We start from the raw sequence: 20101 nt of genomic DNA, 5'->3' as shown, positions 1-20101 counted from the left end.
AGGCATGAGCCCTTCTTCAGGAATGTTTGTCTGTAGTTTGTCTGTAGCCATTCTGTGATGAATTACAGCAGCAGAGAAACAATCACTCTCAATAAATTTGTGGAAGACATTTACACAAAATGTCCAGAAATGAATGAGTAGTCTGAAAACATTGAGAAGGCTGCCACATTAAACACCAATCACTCTGTTCCATCGGCAAAAGTATAAATGAACATTGAACTTTTTATTGTGTATATAGGATTACATATCTTGAAACATAGTCTGAATTATAGAATAATCAATCATTAAAATGTTGTAAATTCATTTTAATGCTCACATGGGAGAAAATGATCTCATCACCCAGTAAATTCCATGGTGTTTACACATTGTTCATCCATTTCCGCTGCCCTGTCTCACTGTTATACATGTACCAGTTTCCTGAAACTGAGACAGACAAGTTAAATGTCTTTAATCTCCAAGTGAATTGATAGATAGAGTTGTTACTCATGTACAAAGTTACAGAAAATTAACAGTTGTAATTAATAGTTTGCATAACATGATGTAATTACCTGGGTCTTTTGCTTGTCCATCAAACAATACCTACAATTAAAAGCAAAAGATTCATTGTAAATTAAATCAGACTTGCTAAATAAACTGATCTATGTGCTTTTTAACTCACCAACATTTCTCTGGATATTTACATCTGATGGTGTGCATTATCAAAATTAGAGAACCATCCTCTCATGCTTTTTCTGCATGAATCATTTCCTATTGAACTGCCTCTAATAATGTAAATAAGGATCTGGTGGGGAGACATTGACTTGTCTGGAATTGCCGAGAAAATTGAAGATTTCAATGGGTGAATCCTCTATACCTGGAACCCTAGAAAAATCTCCATATAAATTGGAAAATTCTGAGAGAGCCAATGAAATTAGGTAAGTTACTCAGAAAAGGTTAGACTATTAAATACATAGTCAAAGCATGAGTAACTATTCAACTAACCCCATACTTACCACATACATCACTGAATCCACCAACAGATCATTTACACCCATCAGATCCTGACCATCGTTCCCCATCCTGCTCTATTCCTCACCTGACCCCTGACCTTCCCTTCCCTGTCTCCAGCTCTACGTCTGCTGCCGGACATGTTTCTACCCCTTCCCACTCTGCACTCAAACCCTCTGCTAGGCCTGAGCAGAGCAAATCTGACTCTCTCATGTCCCCTCTGCCACTTGACCGGACCCCATCACCCTCTCGCTCACCCCAAGACCCGAAATCCATTCTCCCTCCTGGACCAGGTTTGTCTGACGTATCCCAAACACTGCACCACTTGTCTGCCCCCCTATACATCCTGCTATGCTACTGACATAGCATTCTACCTCCTTCCCAGTGGCAGCCCACCCAGCTAGCACCCCAGCCTCCCAGCACCCCTACATCTCATTTACCTCATGTACAATGGTTTGACAGCAGCTGTCAGGTCCTTTAAATGTGAGACTGCTGTGATCATCTTGCTTTAACTGCTCTGCACTACCAATGGAAGTACGACTCCACATTACTGGGTGAGCCCTGAGCATAAACTCTCCCCAGGGATGCAGAGATCCTTTCTTTCATAAAAGGACTAGAAAATTCAGTCTATGTCTTGCCAAATCCTAAGTACATTAACAGGCCTCAAATAGATTACAAATGCTTGAAATTGAATCCAATTTTCCTACAGGTTATTTGCTGTTCCACAATCCATTTACTAGACATCCAGCTTTACTCGGGCACACTGATTGTATTCTGTACCTTTCTCCCTTCACATGTCTGCCTATTTGTGGGGTGCTGCATCCATTCTGGTTACAATCTTTGCCAAGCAGAGAGAAGAACAGGAGGGAACTGCAAATGGATCCTGCCACAACTTCTGCTTTGCCAACCTGGATATTATTACTGACAATGTCCCATAGCCCTAGGATTGGAAAGAGTTTGAGAGAATAGAGATTTTATGATTTAATAGAGGAAGGTCTGAACAAAATTCAGCAAGGAAGGATATGGTGATGTAAGTAGGTTACTTAAAGTATGAGCACAGAACCAGAACATATAACAATAGCAATCTTAAACTGAGCCTAGAAGCACTACTTTTTCAGAGGAAACAGCATTATTATTTGCTTTTGATAGAAATCTACTCTAAATTGCAGAATTAATATTTAATGCGCTTGATACATCTTTGAGACTTCTGTGCATTCAGTAGTGCATAATTAGACTGGTTCTTTCTTTATACACATATGCAGAAGACATTGTCCTTTATTGTAGAGAAATGAGTGAATTTGTTTAATGATACTGCACTTATAACATTACCTCGTCTTGTTTTTCTGGGAGTTGAGACTGCTTTAGAATAGATCTTGGTTGGTTTGTGACTGATTGAGCCCTGAAATACAAAACCACATTGAGCATTCATGAGAGCTTCATAGGTCAGAGTAAATCTTTCAGGGAAGACATGAACAGTAGTTGAATGTCTTTCAACATCCAAGATTTTATCACGAACTGAAAATCTACAACATCACACACTATTTACATAAACCATTGAAAATATTGCTATGTTAAAAAGGCTGTTCAAAAATGTACACTTTTCAAAGAGAAACAGGAAATCAAAAACAAGGAAGTCGTGCTACATCTTTATAAATTAATGATTAGGAATCATCTGGACAATTATACTCATTGAATTCTGTTAAACTGAGGTTAATCACCAAACCAAATTCAGTAGTGGAGGGGGGGATGTTCATGAAAGGAGTTAAGAATGATCCTTAATTAAAAATGGAGGAACAGTGGACTTGCACACACCAAGAATATTGAAGAGGAAGTAGTGTAACATGAGTTGAAACCTAGGCTTTGAGTATTGCTTTTTGTTTGTTGCATTTACCCAATCATACCTGAATTATGTTGTTCTCATGCCTATAGCTGTAATGAGCAAAATCTTACAGGGACTGAGAGAAAGTGAGGACCGCAGATGCTGGAGAGTCAGAGTCGAAAAGTGTGGTGCTGGAAAAGCACAGCAGGTCAGGCAGCATCCGAGGAGCAGGAGAGTCACTGTATCAGGCATAAACCCTTTATCAGGAATGAGGGGGTAGGGGAAGAGGCTGAGAGACAGGGGTGACCTTATAGAGGTTTACAAAATTATGAGGGACATCGATAGGATAAATAGACAAAGTCTTTTCCCTGGGATAGGGGATTCCAGAACTAGAAGGTATAGGTTTAGGGTGAGAGGGAAAAGATATAAAAGAGACTTAAGGGGCAACTTTTTCACTCAGAGGGTGGTACATGTATGGAATGAGCCTGTGACTATTGATGATACAAATATCTCAGCAAGAGGCCCAGCAATCACTTCTCTAGCTTCCCACAGAGTTCTTGGGTACACCTGATCAGATCCTGGGGATTTATCCACCTTTAACCATTTCAAGACATCCAGCACTTCCTCCTTTGTAATCTGGACATTTTGTAAGATGTCACCATCTATTTCCCTACAGTCTATATCTTCCATATCCTTTTCCACAGTAAATACTGATGCAAAATATTCATTTAGTATCTCCCCCATTTTCTTTGGCTCCACAGTTCCTTTGCAGTTTGTGATCATTTTCTGGGATCTCTCAACCGTTGAGCAGTGCTTGGACCTCCAGCAGATGTGACCAGCTCATTTTTCTGTCAACACTTGTCAGGTCATATGCACCAGGAAGAAGCAGATACACAGCCATTTTTCACCTTGCTCCATATATTTTGTCTGATTGAAATGGACTCACAGTAAAGAATTGGTCCCCATTTAGTACATTTGAACAGCTTCTCCACTGCAACACCACAGCTAAGTTATTCTGGCCACAGTTTCCGGACACCAGTTATTACGAATCCTGTAATGGCTCTCTGACTAATAAGAGGTTGACTTGGCTTATCTGTTTGAAGGTGTTTCAATAGGTGGGTCACTGCTGGGAGAATATCTAATTGGTGACCTGGTCACAAGATGATAACCAATGGCAACACAAGTTGACCTTTTGGCCCCTCAAACCTGCTTCCCCTCCTCCCCCCCCCAATACGATCATGCCATATCTTCTATCCCTGTTCTGATTTTTCTGCCCATTCTATACATCCCTTGTTTTCCTCAGAGATCGACAATTTTGCAATTTCAATGTTGAATCTATTTGTCAGTGGATTATTGATACTCTCTGGGGTACAGATTTTCTAAGATTTGCAACACTCTCATAAAGGAAATTCTCCCCGTCTCAAATCAAAGTGATTGATCTCTGACTCAGAAGGTGTAGCCCCACCTTCTAGATACCACAGCAAGGGAAAATAACCATGCCAACCTTGTCAAGCTCTCTTAAAATCCAAGTGAATCTAGGTTACACTGGGTGGAATACAACTTGGTTGACCACAGTCTAACTACCTTTTAGTGAAGGAAGAACATGGAACCTAGTATGCAATGGAGTATAAGTTATTCCATGCTGAATAGAGAGGAGAGCATTACCATCACAAACAATGATGTTCAGTTAACCTTCTTGCTCCTACCATAGAGTGTGATTAACACATGACAGTCTAATGATTGGGCTGGTTTGATAGCAGCACTTTAACAGTTCAGACAAATGATTGCACCAGACGTTGACCTATGCTTGCTCTTCAGATGCTGTGCATTTCCAGAATTCTCTGGACTCTCCAAACATTTTGCAGACCTGGAAAAAATATAATAGTGCAATACCTACTTTTGGTAGTATAGCCAGGCTATACCAGAAACAATAAGCACTGTCAGAGCTCCAACAAGAGTCAGCACTGCAACAAACCATCCCTCTGGACTCCAGTTAAAGGAGGTTAATGTCAACACTCTGTTGGGGAACTGAGGAAAAAATGAAGAGGACAGATATCAATTAGCTTGAATCCTATTAGGGATCACTGATTTTTTTTTTAAAATCCTGCAGCAAAGCAAAGTGTACCAATCTCTTGAAAATTTTCAGTTTGTAGTATCAGAATCAGTGATAAATTGAGAGGTTGAATCTGAATCTTCTGCTCTCAGACTGAGCGAACCTGCAAACTTGCAAAATGCTCAAAGTTTAAACTTTTCAAAAGTTTGCTAATGCAGTGAAAGTGTCTCAGCTCAATTAAGTTTTACGATTTTCCTTATATGTAGAAATAAATAAACTTATATATCCAAGTAGATTATTCAGGTACTTAAATTGCAAAATTATTTCCCGAGAAATGTCTTCAAAAGTGATCTTGTAAAATTGCCTTAATGTGGAATGGGTACAACTCTGCCGGTATTATCAGTAACCATAGAATAAATTTGAGTTTTAAAAATAGAAAATGTGGAAATTTCAGGAGCATACAGGGAATGATTTTAACATGACCTGTCCAATAGAGGCCCGATGACCATCCAGTTAAAATGATTCAATGATAAAGCAAAGTAATGGTGCACAGGTCATCCTTGAATCATAGAAATTTGCAACTCAGAAGGAAGCCAATCAGCCAATGAATCTGCAATGGCCAATCAGGAGCCACCCAACCCCACCTGACTTTCCCCACCTTGGTCGTTATCGCGCTGCAAATGCATATCCAAGTACTTTTTCAATGTCGTGAGGAATTCCGCCTCTTCAATCCTTTTAGGGAGTGAGTACTAGATTCCCATCATCCTCTGGGTAAAAGAAATTCCTGCAAGTCTCCTCCTAACTTCCTACCTCTTACCTTCAATCTTACATGCCTGGATTATAGACCCCTCAAACAAGTTAAAGAAGGTACTCCTATCCAGGGAAAATTCCACATCACACCATGGTAGTCTGCGTAGTGTCAAAATAAAATTATGGTGCAAAACAATAGCAACATCTCTCTGATAAGAAAAACTAGATTTGAACTCTGTTCAGAAACTTGGCAACTCGACAATAATCCTTGTTATCCCTGTTGACTTTGAAGAGTAATTTGAAAATGATGACAAGAAGGAGATGTTACCTCTGTAACGTTGGATGTTGTAGGTTGAGTGGTTGTCCATGGCACTACATGTATCACAACAGTTGCTGTCGAAGTCAGTTGCTGATGTTTATCCCGACCAAACTCATCTGTCACTTGGATCAGCAGGGTGTAGTCCCTGGGATGTTCAATGCCTTGAAAAACATTAAACTGAAATCTCTGCGTGGAGGCCACCTTTGCAGGATTGCTGTCTGGCCTCTGAAGCTCAAACAGATTTTGCATGTTTTCTGCAGAATATTAACCAAAACATCTCAGAGGTTGGAGAGAGACATGGATTTAGAATTTTTCTGGATACATTTTCTATTTGCTGCAGAGGTGTAAAACTAGCCCTTGCATCGTAGAAATCTCTCAATTTTGACTAAAATCAATGGAATGTAAATGGGCAGTTCGCATTTGGGTGGCTGATCAACATTACGGTTTCATACCCGTGTGGCAAATTGAAAATTGACTCCACCATGCCAGCATGTAATTAGAATCCTAATCATAGAATCCCTACAGTGTGGAAGCAGGCCTTTCAGTCCATTGAGTCCACACTGGTCCTTCCCTACACCTGTAACTCCTTTATTTCCAGACCCTACCCTATCCCTGTAAACCTGCATTTCCATTTGCAAATCCACTTCACTTGCATATCACTGGATACTATGGGTAACTTAGCATGGCCAATCTGTGCATCTTTGAACTGTGGAAGGAAACCAGAGCACCTAGAGGAAACCCACACAGACACGGGGAGAATTTGCAAACTCCAGACAATCAGTGGCCCAAGGGTGGAATCGACCCTGGGTCCCTGGCACTGAGGTAGCAGTGCTAACCACTGAGCCATTGTGCTGCCCTGACTCCACAATGCCGGGATGGAATGAGAGTCCTATTTCTTTTTAAACAGACCAGACGTGGCTTGTCTAACAGTTCTGTGTCACCCTCTGCACTCAAATTCAGTGCATTAGTGCTGCTCTGTCAAAAGTGCCATCATTTGGATGAGTCAAACCGAGGCCTCATCTGCTTATTCGTGTGTAAAAAAAAATCATGTGGCATCATTTTGAGAAGTGTGGGATCTTCAGTATCCAAGGCCAATTAATTAACATAAAAAACAGTTTATCTGGTCAGTATCACATTGTAGTTTGTGGGAGTTTTCTCCACTCAATTTGACTGCTCTGTTTCCTACATTACAACAGTGGCTGCACTTCACAAAGTACTCCATAGGCTGTGAAGTACTTTGAAACTTCCAGTCATCAAAAATGATACATTCAAATCTTTCTTTCTTAATGTTGCCAGAGTTTTAATAAGTTAATGCTCCTGAAAGGTGAATTGTTCCTTATCAGTTATTTTTTGAGATCCTGTATGAACTTGACAGAAATTAATATTTAAATGATGCCCAGAATTGTAGACTTTTCTATAGTCAAAGACTTATTGAGCTGGAACTTGTCATTTTAATCTCAAAATTTGTAAAATTGGTTCATGCCAGTTTTACATCAAATCACTAATATACACGTTTGCTTGAATGTTTCTAAGATAAGTTCACCAGAACAGCTTTATAGCTTCAATCATAAGTACAGAAGGTCTGCTGTGGAAGGTTTCCTACATTAACATCAGTAATGCATTAGCACAGATTATGCCCAAAAATGAAGGTGCAATTGAATATACAGTGACCTGGTAACAGAATGATTGATGTCTGAAGTTTGATTGCAATTTCCTGTACAATTTTGTGTGTGAAACCTGAACTAATTATATCTGAAGTTCTACTGTTTTCATTATTCTCAAAAATCTTTGCACCTCCTTGTTTTCCCCACCTACCTTTAAAGATCTAAGCTTTTAAAATGAGTTTCACAATAAGCATCATTTTAATATATTCATGACAAGAATATCTGGAAAAACAGATGTCCAGTCATTTGTTCAGCTCATTCTGTTGCTACGACTGCCAGATGTACTCAGTATGAATGCTTGGCTATACTCCAAGCGTGACTGATACATTTAGCCCAGCAGGGTTTAATGATACAATTGTACAGGAAAGTGTTAACTTTATTTGATTGCAACTTTATTACCTTATAATAATTTGAACTTTATTTGGAATGGTTTTTCAATGGCTGTGTTTATTTGGATGTGATTCAATGTTTTCTTTCAATGGGGATTTTACTGCCTATGATTGTCTGACCATTCTATGAGATAGTCAGTGCAGAAATATTTTTCAAAGGCATTTTTTGATAGTATTTGTTTATGTTACAAAAAATGTCTATTTCAAGAAATGTCAATGACTTGCATGTTTCATGAATTCTGCACCTGGTCCCAATTGAGTGATTGCATGAAGGGTATGAAAGCCATATGGGAGATGTGAGGGATTGTGGAGGGTGCAGGAAAAAATATGGCATGGAGGAGATGGGGGAGTTACAAAGGGGCATGGTTTATCTGAAAAGATATGGGATATAAGAAGGAATGGCAGGGGCATGGTGGATATGAGTGAGCATTGAGGGGCAGCGAAGGGTCAGAGAACTGAGTTTTTGCTGAGCATTAAGTGATTAGGGTTGGAGTGTCTAACAATAATTAATACAACTGGAACAATGCATCAAATAATAGTGATGGGTTTTCTAACCTGTCAGGTAAAAACAATGACTGCAGATGCTGGAAACCAGTCTAGATTAGAATGGTGCTGGAAAAGCACAGCAATTCAGGCAGCATCCGAGTAGCAGTAAAATCGACGTTTCGGGCAAAAGCCCTTCATCAGGAACCCTCATCATCCATCCAACTCCATTGCTGCCTTGAGCCTGTCTCAGGTAGCAGTAAACCTGTCTCCAGTCTACTGTCACCTTTCTGAATAAGAATAGGGCTCCACCAGAAGAGTTTCAATTGCAGAGTTGGGGAAATAGCCACCTCCTCATATCCATTTCCTTAAAAAACGTTTGACCCTAATGTGCTCAAAGTACCACTGCAAAAGGTGGGTGCACATTCATAATCACCCCTATTGATTGAAAATGTGCATTTGTCTTTTACTCTATGTTGGTTTTATATCTTATTGTAGCAATTTAATTCATTGGGAACATTGGGAGGATGTTTCCATCAACTGGATGAGTACTGATATACCCTTTCAAGTATATTTTGCTGTAAAGGGAATAAGAAAAACTTCCACACTACAAATAGATCCTTTGCCTTTAAACTACAATGTATGTTTTTGTAGATGTAGCATTTTATTAAACAAGGAGCATTAATCTCCAAACAGCATCTCTGAAATGAAACAAAGTTCAGGCTTACCTCCCACAATTGAGTAGGCGAGTTCATGATCAGGTGAGTCTTTGTCAGAGCATTGCAGCTGGATGAAGGGGACTGTGATGGTAGAGTAGACGGTTTGCTCATAATAATCTGGGTCACACACTGGTGGCTCATCATTCACGTTCTGAAATTCAAATAGCTAATTAGCAAAAGCAGCTATGACAGAGGGGAAAGAATTGGTGAATTATGGAACAGAGTTGTCTTTCAACATGGGTGAAGACAAGTAAATAAATCAAAAGCAAACTTTCTCTTTATAAAGTAAGTCACTTCACATCATTCATCTGCAATAATGTCATGAAGCAAAGAGCAGTTCATTAAGACATATTACATAACTAATCTCACAGGCTAAAGAGTGATACTTTGAGAGTCATAATGGCACAGAAGCAGGTTATTCAGCCCGTTGAGTCTGTGCAGGCTCTCTATGGACCATTCCAGATACATCCCTTGCCCATTCTATTCTATAGCCCTGAAGGCAAAATACCTGAACTGAATATATTATGGATTTTCAAATATAATTTATCCGACAATATACCATGAACTGCCAGTTCAAATTGCTAAACTTCCTCATCAGGGTAAAAAATTGTGTTTCAGAATACCTGTTATGAGATATTTTTGATTGCTACTAGAACTATTTTATATATGCTTGGTGCTGTAACTGCCGTTTATATAATAATTTCTTTAAGGGTGCACATTTAAGTATTTGAGGTCAATACAAATTTATTATACATGCTTTCTGTTCAGATACTATTTGACATCTAAAATTTTTGAATACATTGCTCAGGAAAACTGGATCATGTTTGTAACAATTTGCACTTGAAGCATTAACTGCTGTTTACAAATTCAAAATGTCACTTGAATTAGAACAAAAAGGGAGTAATTTTAGAAGGTGAGATTGGAGAGTCACCAGTTTGGTGCATGTCAATTATACAAGTAAAGGTGCAGAAACAAAGTCAAATAGACTTTCACAAGGAGAATGTTCAAATAACCAGATCAGTTAACCACAACAGGCTACCTCTATGCAAGCAAGTTTGGAACAACAGAGATGGCAATTTAGGAGCAAGTTCCATTCTCATCACGTAAACATGATTTTATAAAATGTCAGTGTGGACCTCTGAATGGAAAGAACAAATGTGGCTGCTGTGTTTTACATTACATCAGTGATTGTGCTTCATTGACATAGATAGATGTTTAGGAAGTCATAAGTTATAAAAGAAATGAATGCATGTCTTTCTCCTCTTGAGAAGGGAAAATATTATTTTTGGGATGGAAAACAAAATTTTCTGTTATTTTTCTTTCCTTTTGCTCCCTTAGATTCTCTGCATCATTTATTGCCCAGATGAGGAGGTGACACCTGGCCTTTGTCAACGTGTCATAATTCATAAATGTTGGGCATACTGGCTGAGATTCTTCTCTTTGTGGCTGGCCTCAAAGTTCCACTGCAACCTCGACCCATTTTCCTGGGAAGAGCATTATTCCCTGTATACACTGTGCCCCTGTCAGGATTTCTGTTGTTCAGCAAGAAGACTGAAGGTCAGGTATGTTCAGAGCATAGTTCCAACAGGTATGTAAGAGCAGTTTTCCAGTCAGGCAGCAATAGACTGCCCGTTGTCTAATTTTATTGCCATTTCTGTCACTGTCCTGCCCAATTTCCAGTGTGGCAGCAGAGTAAAACTCCAACTATCTTCACTTTCCAACAATGAGAAGCTTCTGTTTTTCGTTCAGTGTTTCCAACAATGATGCCATAGCTAAGTCCATTAACTCATCAGTGAAGTAACTGGCAGCAGAATCAAGCTTAGAAAACTTCAGCACGAAGTCTTTTTTGCCTACTGTTTTAGTTCCCATTTAATTCATAAACTGTTCCATTTCTCTGTTTTTCCTCAATACCCTTTGTTAGTTTTCTTCTTCAAAGGCATGTCAAACATCCTTGAAAACGTTATGTTTGATTAGCAGTGATGAGGCACATTCTATATTGTAATAATCCATTCCAATGCAAAGATTCTTTCATATCATCTTTTTATGCTTCCATGCATTTTTGTATTTGTCTTTGGGCAGTGGGTGACAACAGCATAACACTACTTTAATGTTCATCCTTAGTTTCCATGGCAACACCAAGAGTCAACATATATTGTTGACCAGACCAGAAACAGCAGGTCCCATCCCTTAAAGATCCCTAAAAGTTCAAGAGTCATAGAGATGTACAGCACGGAAACAGTCCATTTGGGTCCAGCTCGTCCATTTCGACCAGATATCCTAACCTAATCTAGTCCCATTTGCCAGCACTTGGTCCATAACCCTCAAACCCTTCATATTTATATACCCAACCAGCTGCCTTTTAAAAGCTGTAATTGTACCAGCCTCCACCATTTCCTCTGGCAGCTCATTTCACACACACCACCCTCTGCATAAAAAAGTTGCCCTTTAGATCCCTTTTAAATCTTTCCACTTTCCCCCACCCCAGGGAAAAGACCTTGTCTATTTACCCTCTCCATGCCTCTCATGATTTTATAAACCTCTTTAAGGTCACCCCTCAGCCTCTGACACTTCAGAGAAAACAGCCCTAACCTATTCAGTCTCACCCTATAGTTCAAATCTTCCAACCCTGGCAACGTTCCTGTAAATCTTTGTCTGAACCTTTTCAAGTTTCTCAACATTCTTCCAATAGGAAGGACACCAGAATTGCATGCAATATTCCAAAAGTGACCTAACCAATGTCCTGTACAGCTGCAACATGACTTCCCAATTCCTACATTAAATGTTCTGACCATTAAAGGAAAGCATACCAAATGCCGCCTTCACTGTCCTATCTATCTGCGATTCTACTTTCAAGTAACTATGAATCAGCACTCCAATGTCTCTGTTCAACAACACTCCCTACGACCTTACCATTAAGTGTATAAGTCCTGGTCTGATTTGTTTTTCCAAAATGTAGCACCTCACATTAATCTAAATTAAACTCCACCTGCCCATTCAGCCCATTGGCCCATCTGATCAAGATCCCATTGTAATCTGAGGTAACCTTCTTCGCTGTCCACTACACCTCCAATTTTGGTGTCATCTGCAAACTTACTAACTATACCTCCTGTGTTCACATCCAAATCTTTTATATAAATGACAAAAAGTAGTCGACCCAGCAGTTGTGTGTTTTCTAACAAAACAAATGCTTTTTTTCAAAGAAACATGCTTGTTAGGTTTTTTTTATTGCAGTGGTCAGAACTGAACAATTTCATTGAAGTCAGTTCCTTGAATTGCCATAAGGCAGTTCAAAGGCTGCAAATCTGAAAAAAAATGAATATTGGACATTTCAGCAGGTCAGAACTATCAATAGAGAGAGGAAAGTAGAGGGCATGCCAGGCAAACTCATTGACCCTTCAGTTTCTCCCTCCTGTATATGATGTCTAACATTCAGTAATTTTATAAATGACCAAGATGTCCACACATGGTTTTGAATACATGATCTCCACACATGGATTCACATACCCTTGCTATTGATTTACCTATCAGAATAAATAATATTTCATTTTTTTTACTCTAAAGTCCTTTTAGAAATAAAAGCACTTCCATTTAATTTGACATTAGTCTACAAGTTTTCTTTTCAGGATGCTTTAGTTGTGGTGTGAGGGAATCTCATTCACTAAAACGCTATTATTGTGCTTTAAACAGGTCCGTAAATCCAAAAGGTTCACTTCTGGCAGCTAGTCTGTGAAGACGGCAGTTCATGTCTCCCAGGAAAAAGCAGCTGTGCTAATCTGAGGCCTAGATCTCATTTAAATGAATCTGATCATGATTTATTTTCATTTTGCAACATACTACACCCTGTTCAGTAAACCATTAACATTGAAACAATGCTTACTGAGCAGTTGGCATGGTGTGCTGAGTTCTCACTAGATGGCACTGCAAGTACGTAATGGTACAGAGTTGAACAATTGAGCAGCTGTATATCTTTAAGGACTGTGAATGTAAAATTGATTGAGGAATATGTGTAGGGAGACGATTCCTCTTAAGAGGCCTTAATCTCTACCTTTAGCCTTATTTATATCTCTTGTAATTTATTGATGTTCTTATCTTTCATCAAAATCCTTAATTCCAGGAACTAAACTTCATGTTTTTGTTGCCAAGACTTAATTTGCAACTTCATCACATCTAAGTGAGTTGACAGATGCCTTAATGTACTTTCTCTCTCAAAAACCAAAGGCAATTTTTTTAATGTGCAGAATGATATGGTTGAGTATTTGTCCTATTGAGGCAATGATATACTCAGCTGTCACAAGGTGAATACTAACCCTGCTGACTATCTTGTCATTGCAGGAACAATCACATGTGGAGAAGACATATATATCAGAAATGTGCACTTAGCTCCTTCAGAAGCCCCAGTAAGTTCCTACATTCTGAACTAGGTTCAATACTGTTGATGTAAGTTCCTGATTGGTTTGTGTCCCTTAGCATTCTGTTCTGTAGTATTCACTTTATATGTTATAAGGCAATGGAGAAAAATATTCCAAAGAATCTCATAAAATCTTTGTAACAAACTGTTGTCACTAGAGAGCAAAATGGATTATGCTATGTAGAAGGAAACAATCCAGTGAATCCTTTCAGTTTAAATGTTTTATTTGAATTACCTCTGAAACTGTTATCTCAAGTTGAGTTTTGAGCGTGTGTTGTCTTACCATGACATTAACAGTTACTATAGTTGAGCCTTGTTTCCGCCTCCATCGAGCAGGCTGTGGATCATTATTCATGTCCTGTGCTCCAATTGTGAGGGTATAAGTATCTTGAGTTTCTCTATCCAGTACATTTAGAAGTCGTATCCGACCTGAAAGAGTAAAATGATAAAGGTTTAAAAGGTCAGATTCTCCATGGCACCTCCCCCCTATCAACATGCAGCAAAAAGATACAAAGAAACTACAAATAAACGAATGAATATTTCTGAAGAGAACCATGATTGGGTATTTCAGAACTGAACCTTGAGAAACATAATGAGGAGCGGTGATTTATCTGGAGATGGTTGCAATCCATTAACTTCCTGGAAAACACTAATGGTAAAAAGTTGTGACCGATAATGACTGTCCACCTCTTGTATCACAGCCGTGCATCCCATATATTACAAAATATGTAGGTAGCTGTCCCACTCTGTTCATTAAGTACAAATACAGAAGTTGCTGGAAAAGCTCAGAAGGTCTGGCAGCATCTGTGAAGAGAAATCAGGCTAAAGTTTCAGGTCCGGTGACCCTTGTCAGGACTGAGTTTGTAATGTCGTCTGGAATCTGCTTTCTAGTTCAGATTTATCAGATTTATCTTGAGCTGTACTCATTACTGTAATGTGGAATATTTCTTGAAACAATGGAATCAAGGCAAGATTTAAGGAAATTAGACATCCTGAAAGATAGGTTTCTATTTTTATCTGTTAGCTGCAGTGAAAGCTGATAATGGCTCTCTAAAGGTTCTCAGAATTAGTCTTTTTATTTTAGGACAGTCCGTTTAGTTGTTGGTCTCATCCTCTGAAGTTATGAATAATTTCAGGTTTAAATTTGACAGGTCCATTTGCATTGAAGTCTGCCTGCAACCTGTTACTAGCCATTCTGCTGATGAAACCAAAATATTAAAATCATGGCAGGACAGAAGGTCTATGTAAGAACGATAAAGTGTATAAAACTCCCAAAGACATCTTGTCTTTCTATTGGGATTACCAATTGGTTTTATACTTAACCCATAACCAAAGATGTTCATATCCTCACTGGCAAAGGATGTAAAGTTCTATTTGCTGAAATAAAAGCACAGAAACATTGCAATGAAATATAACAGTACCTGAGTTTGGTTCAATATAAAACTTAGGTGGAACATCACTGTTGCCTCCCACAATAGAATATTTCATTCTGTTATTTGGTAGGTCACCATCAGTAAATGTTGCTGTTCCAACCAGAGCTCCAATGGGGCTATCTTCAAAAATATTAAATATTCTTGAAAAAGAAAAAGGATACTCCTCATTCACTCGTATGACCTTCACTATAACTGTGGAGGTGCCTGAACAAATAGTTTACAAAATAGTTAGTGCAATGTCATATAACTTCATGGTTGCATTAGTAATCCACATTTTCTGTTAAGGAAAAGTGTACATAGGTAAAGACTTACTTGTTAATGGAGGGATGCCATTGTCCTCTACTTTAACAAGTATTTCATGTTGAAAATTAGCTGCGGCAAATGAGCTATCATCATATTGCAAACGTGACCTCCCAATCTGTAAAATAAGTAACATCAGGAAGCTTAATTATTAAAAGCAAAATATTGCAGATACTGGAAATCTAAAATAAACACAAAGGATACTGGAAAAGTTTAGCATGTCTGGCAATATCTGCAGAGAGCAATATAGGGTTAACGTTTTGAATTGGACATGACTTTTCCTGAGAACCCAAAACCCAGTCTGAAAATGATTCATACCAAATTTGAAACAATAATTATTTCTCTCTCCACAGATACTGCCAAACCTACTGAATTCCTCTAGCATTCTCCGTATTTACATATTCATATGGGTCATTGTCAGTGAATCGATATCTTATGGAATAAATTACACTTTTATTCGTTTTTTTTAATGTAACGTTTAGTTTCAGAAAAGTGATGAGTCAGTTTCAATTTAAACTTTGGGCTAGTCATTTCATTTTGTTGCAGTGAATTTAAAAGCAGTCTCCAAACTCATAGATACAGTGGAGGCTGGCAACATTTCTTTGTACACCCCAACTGAAAGGGGTTTTACTGTCAGAATAAAATTTTAATTTTCAAACCAGATACATTTTAATAAAGAAACTTCAAGAATTTGAGAATTGAGCAGTTACAAATGAATATTCACTGAATTTCTTAAATAACAGATGAAATTCCATTTTTTGATGTTGGGCATGAACATAATTAACTTCAAGATGATCCAAAAGATTTTTAAAAATCATGACTCTTTGCTCTCTGTAGTTATTCACAGTGACTCATTCTTCAAAATTTGGCTGGGTTGAGGATCAATTGTTTTAAGAACATAATTGTGTAATGGCATTGAAACATCTTTAGAGTCTTTTTAGATTACATTCTGTACAGTATGGAAACAGGCCCTTCAGCCCAACAAGTCCACACCGACCTTCTGAAGAGTAACCCACCAGACCAATTCCCCTATGTTTACCCCTGACTAATGCACCTTTCACTATGGGAAATTTAGCATGGCCAATTCACCTGGCCTGCACATCTTTGGATTATGGGAGGAAACCGGAGCACCTGGAGGAAACCGACACAGACACGGGGAGAATGTGCAAACTTCACACGGACAGTTGCCCGAGGAGGGAATTGGACCCAGGTCCCTGGTGCTGTGAGCCACCGTGCCACCCCCAATGTTGCCAGCCTTCACTGTATCTATGCGTCATTTAATGAGTTTGGAGACTGGTTTTAAATTCACTGCAATAAAAGGTACTGGAAATGTCAAACCCAAGAAGGCGAGATGCAAGGAGCAGGTCATGATAATCTACTGACAACTGACTTTTGTGAAAAGACTTTTTGGAATCACAGTGTCTTGGAATATTCTGGTGCCCAGGGAGAATATTCATGTCAGGACTGGAGAAACAATTCATCAGAAGGTAAACTGGGTTAGGTCAAATCTGTGATGCACCAGATTGTACTAGTTTGGAAGGAATGAATTTAATGGGCTTAGCAGAATTCATATTTTTCATTTCTCAAATAATTTATGAAAGTATGTTGTATAATGAGTTGACTAACACATTAGGGGAAGATTTTCTCTGCATGCATTTTTGACAAAATGAAAACTCATTCATATTTATTTTATTTGTATCTGTGTTGGAAAATACCCTTTAAAAAAAGTGCATTTAGTGCCCATCCTTTGTTGTTATCGGAAGGTGGTATTGACCTGTGCTTTGAATATTTCAATCCATGATTATGTTCCTATCATGAAGGTAGTTTGGGAGTTTTAGTCTCTTGACCCAATTATGGGTAAATGGAGATGTGGTGGTGGTGATCTAATTCATGACAATTCATATATAACTCAAATGGAAAATTGTAATTGAAAGGGTTTGTATATTTTGCTGGTTTTAACCATCTAGGTAGTAGCCAGCATTAGGTATTTGTATTAGAAATCTGTTCTACATTTTTTATTATTATGTGGAGGGGAAGCAGCAATTTTTCTAGTCTCAAGATTTTTACTAATTTGACTGCTAATTTTGCATTTTAAAACAAACCTGACATCCATATGAGCCATATTAATTTATTTTAAATTTTAAATTGAAGCATATTATTCTCATGAATTAGTTATGACGTTGTTTGTTGCTTTCGTGCAAAAGGTTTCTGCTTGACAGAAATCCTGTAAAGTTTAAGAATTAATCAATGAAACAGTAAATGAAGTGGAGTATTTGGCCAGCCTTATTAGGAGGTTTTAATGTCTGTCATTCAACAGAAAATAACACCTTTTAGCCTTTTATCATCTTAAGAAACGTAAACAGCTTTCAGTTCATACAGAGTCAGTCATAGAGACTTAAGTTGTACTTACAGTTCCAGTTTAATTGTACTTACAGTTATTTCATTGTCAGCAAGATTAAACCTTCCTGATGAATATTTATCTGGAATCATTGTGTACTTCAGGATATTGTTAGCTGCCGTTCTGTCATTATCCCAGCAGTTCAATGTCACAACTGGCGTATCTTCTGGGACGGTTTCCAAAAGTTCAAGACTGAAAAATGATTTTAAACAACGTAATAAATGTGTTTCTAATAAGATCAATAATATCTCACATTAAAACATTAATTAAAATACACATCAGAATCAGAAAAAAGAAAAAAAAGCTCTCATAGCACAAAAGCACTTGCTTAGTTACAGGGAAAGGCAGAATTGAGACTATGAATATGAAATAGTCATTCATAAATTTAATACAGAATTTGGGAATAACTTCTCTACACAGAGTGGATTGAATATGTGATTAGATCACTGAGATGCAGTCGAGAGGAAATACATGTGAGGGAGAAAGGAATAGAGGATATACAGATGGATTTAGATGAAGTGGTGTATGAGATGGGCAGAGGAGGCTCAATGGAATATAAAATCCAGTATGATCTGGTGGTACATTACAAGATCTGAGTGTTTTGTTATATTAGCCTCACTGCTGGAGAGGTGCTATTCAAGTTGGTCAATAATGGCCACCCTGTTCTGTGTCCAAATAATAGCCTTAAAGCAATGCATAGCAAATCTGTTGGACTAAGTTACCTCTTTCTGAGCTTTGTACTTTGTAATAACTGATCTACACCTTTAAGGTTCATCTTTAGTACTTGATCAGATGAGCATGATGTGTGCAGGAACAGAATATTAGATGTACAACCTCCCTATTCAATGATTGAGCAATAAAAAATAATGAAATCCCACTTTTTTTGGATTTCAAAGCAATCAGGACTCTTAGTTTTAGAACTCAAAGATTTGTAGCTTGAATTTATACTAGTTTAAGGTATACTAACGAAGGTTCCCATTTAGTTTTACAGTGCCCAGTTTTGTCCCGCAGGAACAGAAACAAACCGTATTGATTCAAAGGAGAGCCATATTATATGTACGAGGATATAATTCTGATTTCTGAGTCGAAAAGCAACAGTTGTTAACACTAACTTTTAATTTCCACAAGTAGGGACATTTTTACTGCTGGATTTACGGTTTCCTCAAAGTTTCAATCATTAGACCTACAAATATGCACCTCAGAGAACATAGAGTCATAGAGATGTACAGCATGGAACAGACCCTTCAGTCCAACTCATCCATGCTGACCAGATATCCCAACCTAATCTAGTCCCACCTACCAGCACCTGGCCCATATCCCTCCAAACCCTTCCTATTCATATACCCATCCAAATGTCTTTTAAATGTTGCAATTGTACCAGTCTCCACCACATCCTCTGGCAGCTCATTCCATACACGCACCACCCTCTGTGTGAAAACATTGCCCTTAGGTCTCTTTTATATCTTTCCCCTCTCACCCTAAACCTATGCCCTCTAGTTCTGGACTCCCCAACCCCAGGGAAAAGGTTTTGTCTATTTATCCTCTCCATGCCCCTCTTAATTTTGTAAACCTCTATAAGGTCAACCCTCAGCCTCCGACACTCCAGGGAATACAGCCCCAGCCTGTTCAGCCTCTCCCTATAGCTCAAATCCTCCAACCCTGGCAACGTCCTTGTAAATCTTTTCTGAACCCTTTCAAGTTTCACAATATCTTTCCGATCAGAATTGCACGCAATATTCCAACAGTGGCCTAACCAATGTCCTGTATAGCCGCAACATGACCTCCCAACTCCTGTACTCAATACTCTGACCAATAAAAGAAAGCATACCAAACGCCGCCTTCACTATCCTATCTACCTGCGACTCCACTTTCAAAGGAGCTATGAACCTGCACTCCAAGGTTTCTTTGTTCAGCAACACTCCCTAGGACCTTACCATTAAGTGTATAAGTCCTGTTAAGATTTGCTTCCCCAAAATACAGCACCTCACATTTATCTGAATTAAACTCCATCTGCCACATCTCAGCCCATTGGTCCATCTGGTCAAGATCCTGCTATAATCCATTGAAAGATTACAGGATTAATAACTACATTAGGCAGAGGTGGGTACTGTAGATGCTGGAGTTTAGAGTCAAGATTACAGGGGTGCTGGAAAAGCACAGCAGGTCAGGCAGCATCCGAGGAGCAGGAAAATCGATGTTTCGGGCAGGAGCCTGGTGAAGGGCTTTTGCCTGAGACATCGATTTTCCTGCTCCTCGGATGCTGCCTGACCTGCTGTGCTTTTCCAGCACCACTCTAATCTTGACAATAACAAAATTACCAACTTCCTTGTATGAATTATTATACTGCAGGAAGGTGTACATTAGATTAACTGGATAGCA

At 38.6% G+C, this 20101-nt stretch overlaps 1 protein-coding gene across 1 annotated transcript in view; it reads right to left on the bottom strand.

The window, feature by feature from the left end:
• Positions 1-221: 221 nt before the first annotated feature.
• The window catches only part of LOC122561461 (protocadherin Fat 4-like), a 188238-nt gene continuing 168358 nt past the window's right edge, over positions 222-20101 (bottom strand). The window contains exons 49-58 of the mRNA XM_087999295.1: positions 17758-17914; positions 15337-15442; positions 15013-15228; positions 13875-14020; positions 9193-9334; positions 5938-6182; positions 4704-4834; positions 2317-2386; positions 549-579; positions 222-423 (exon numbers count right to left, since the gene is read on the bottom strand). Of these exons, the coding sequence (XP_087855421.1) occupies positions 359-423; positions 549-579; positions 2317-2386; positions 4704-4834; positions 5938-6182; positions 9193-9334; positions 13875-14020; positions 15013-15228; positions 15337-15442; positions 17758-17914 (1309 nt within the window). The 3' untranslated portion in view covers positions 222-358. The remainder of the gene's footprint in view (positions 424-548; positions 580-2316; positions 2387-4703; positions 4835-5937; positions 6183-9192; positions 9335-13874; positions 14021-15012; positions 15229-15336; positions 15443-17757; positions 17915-20101) is intronic.

The sequence above is a fragment of the Chiloscyllium plagiosum genome, unplaced genomic scaffold, assembly GCF_037043375.1.
Source record: "Chiloscyllium plagiosum isolate Xiang-an unplaced genomic scaffold, Cpla_swu_hap1 HiC_scaffold_23, whole genome shotgun sequence".
Classification (NCBI taxonomy): Eukaryota; Metazoa; Chordata; class Chondrichthyes; order Orectolobiformes; family Hemiscylliidae; genus Chiloscyllium; species Chiloscyllium plagiosum.
Note: the sequence above shows the minus strand (reverse complement) of the source record. Positions and strands in the feature narration are given on the sequence as shown.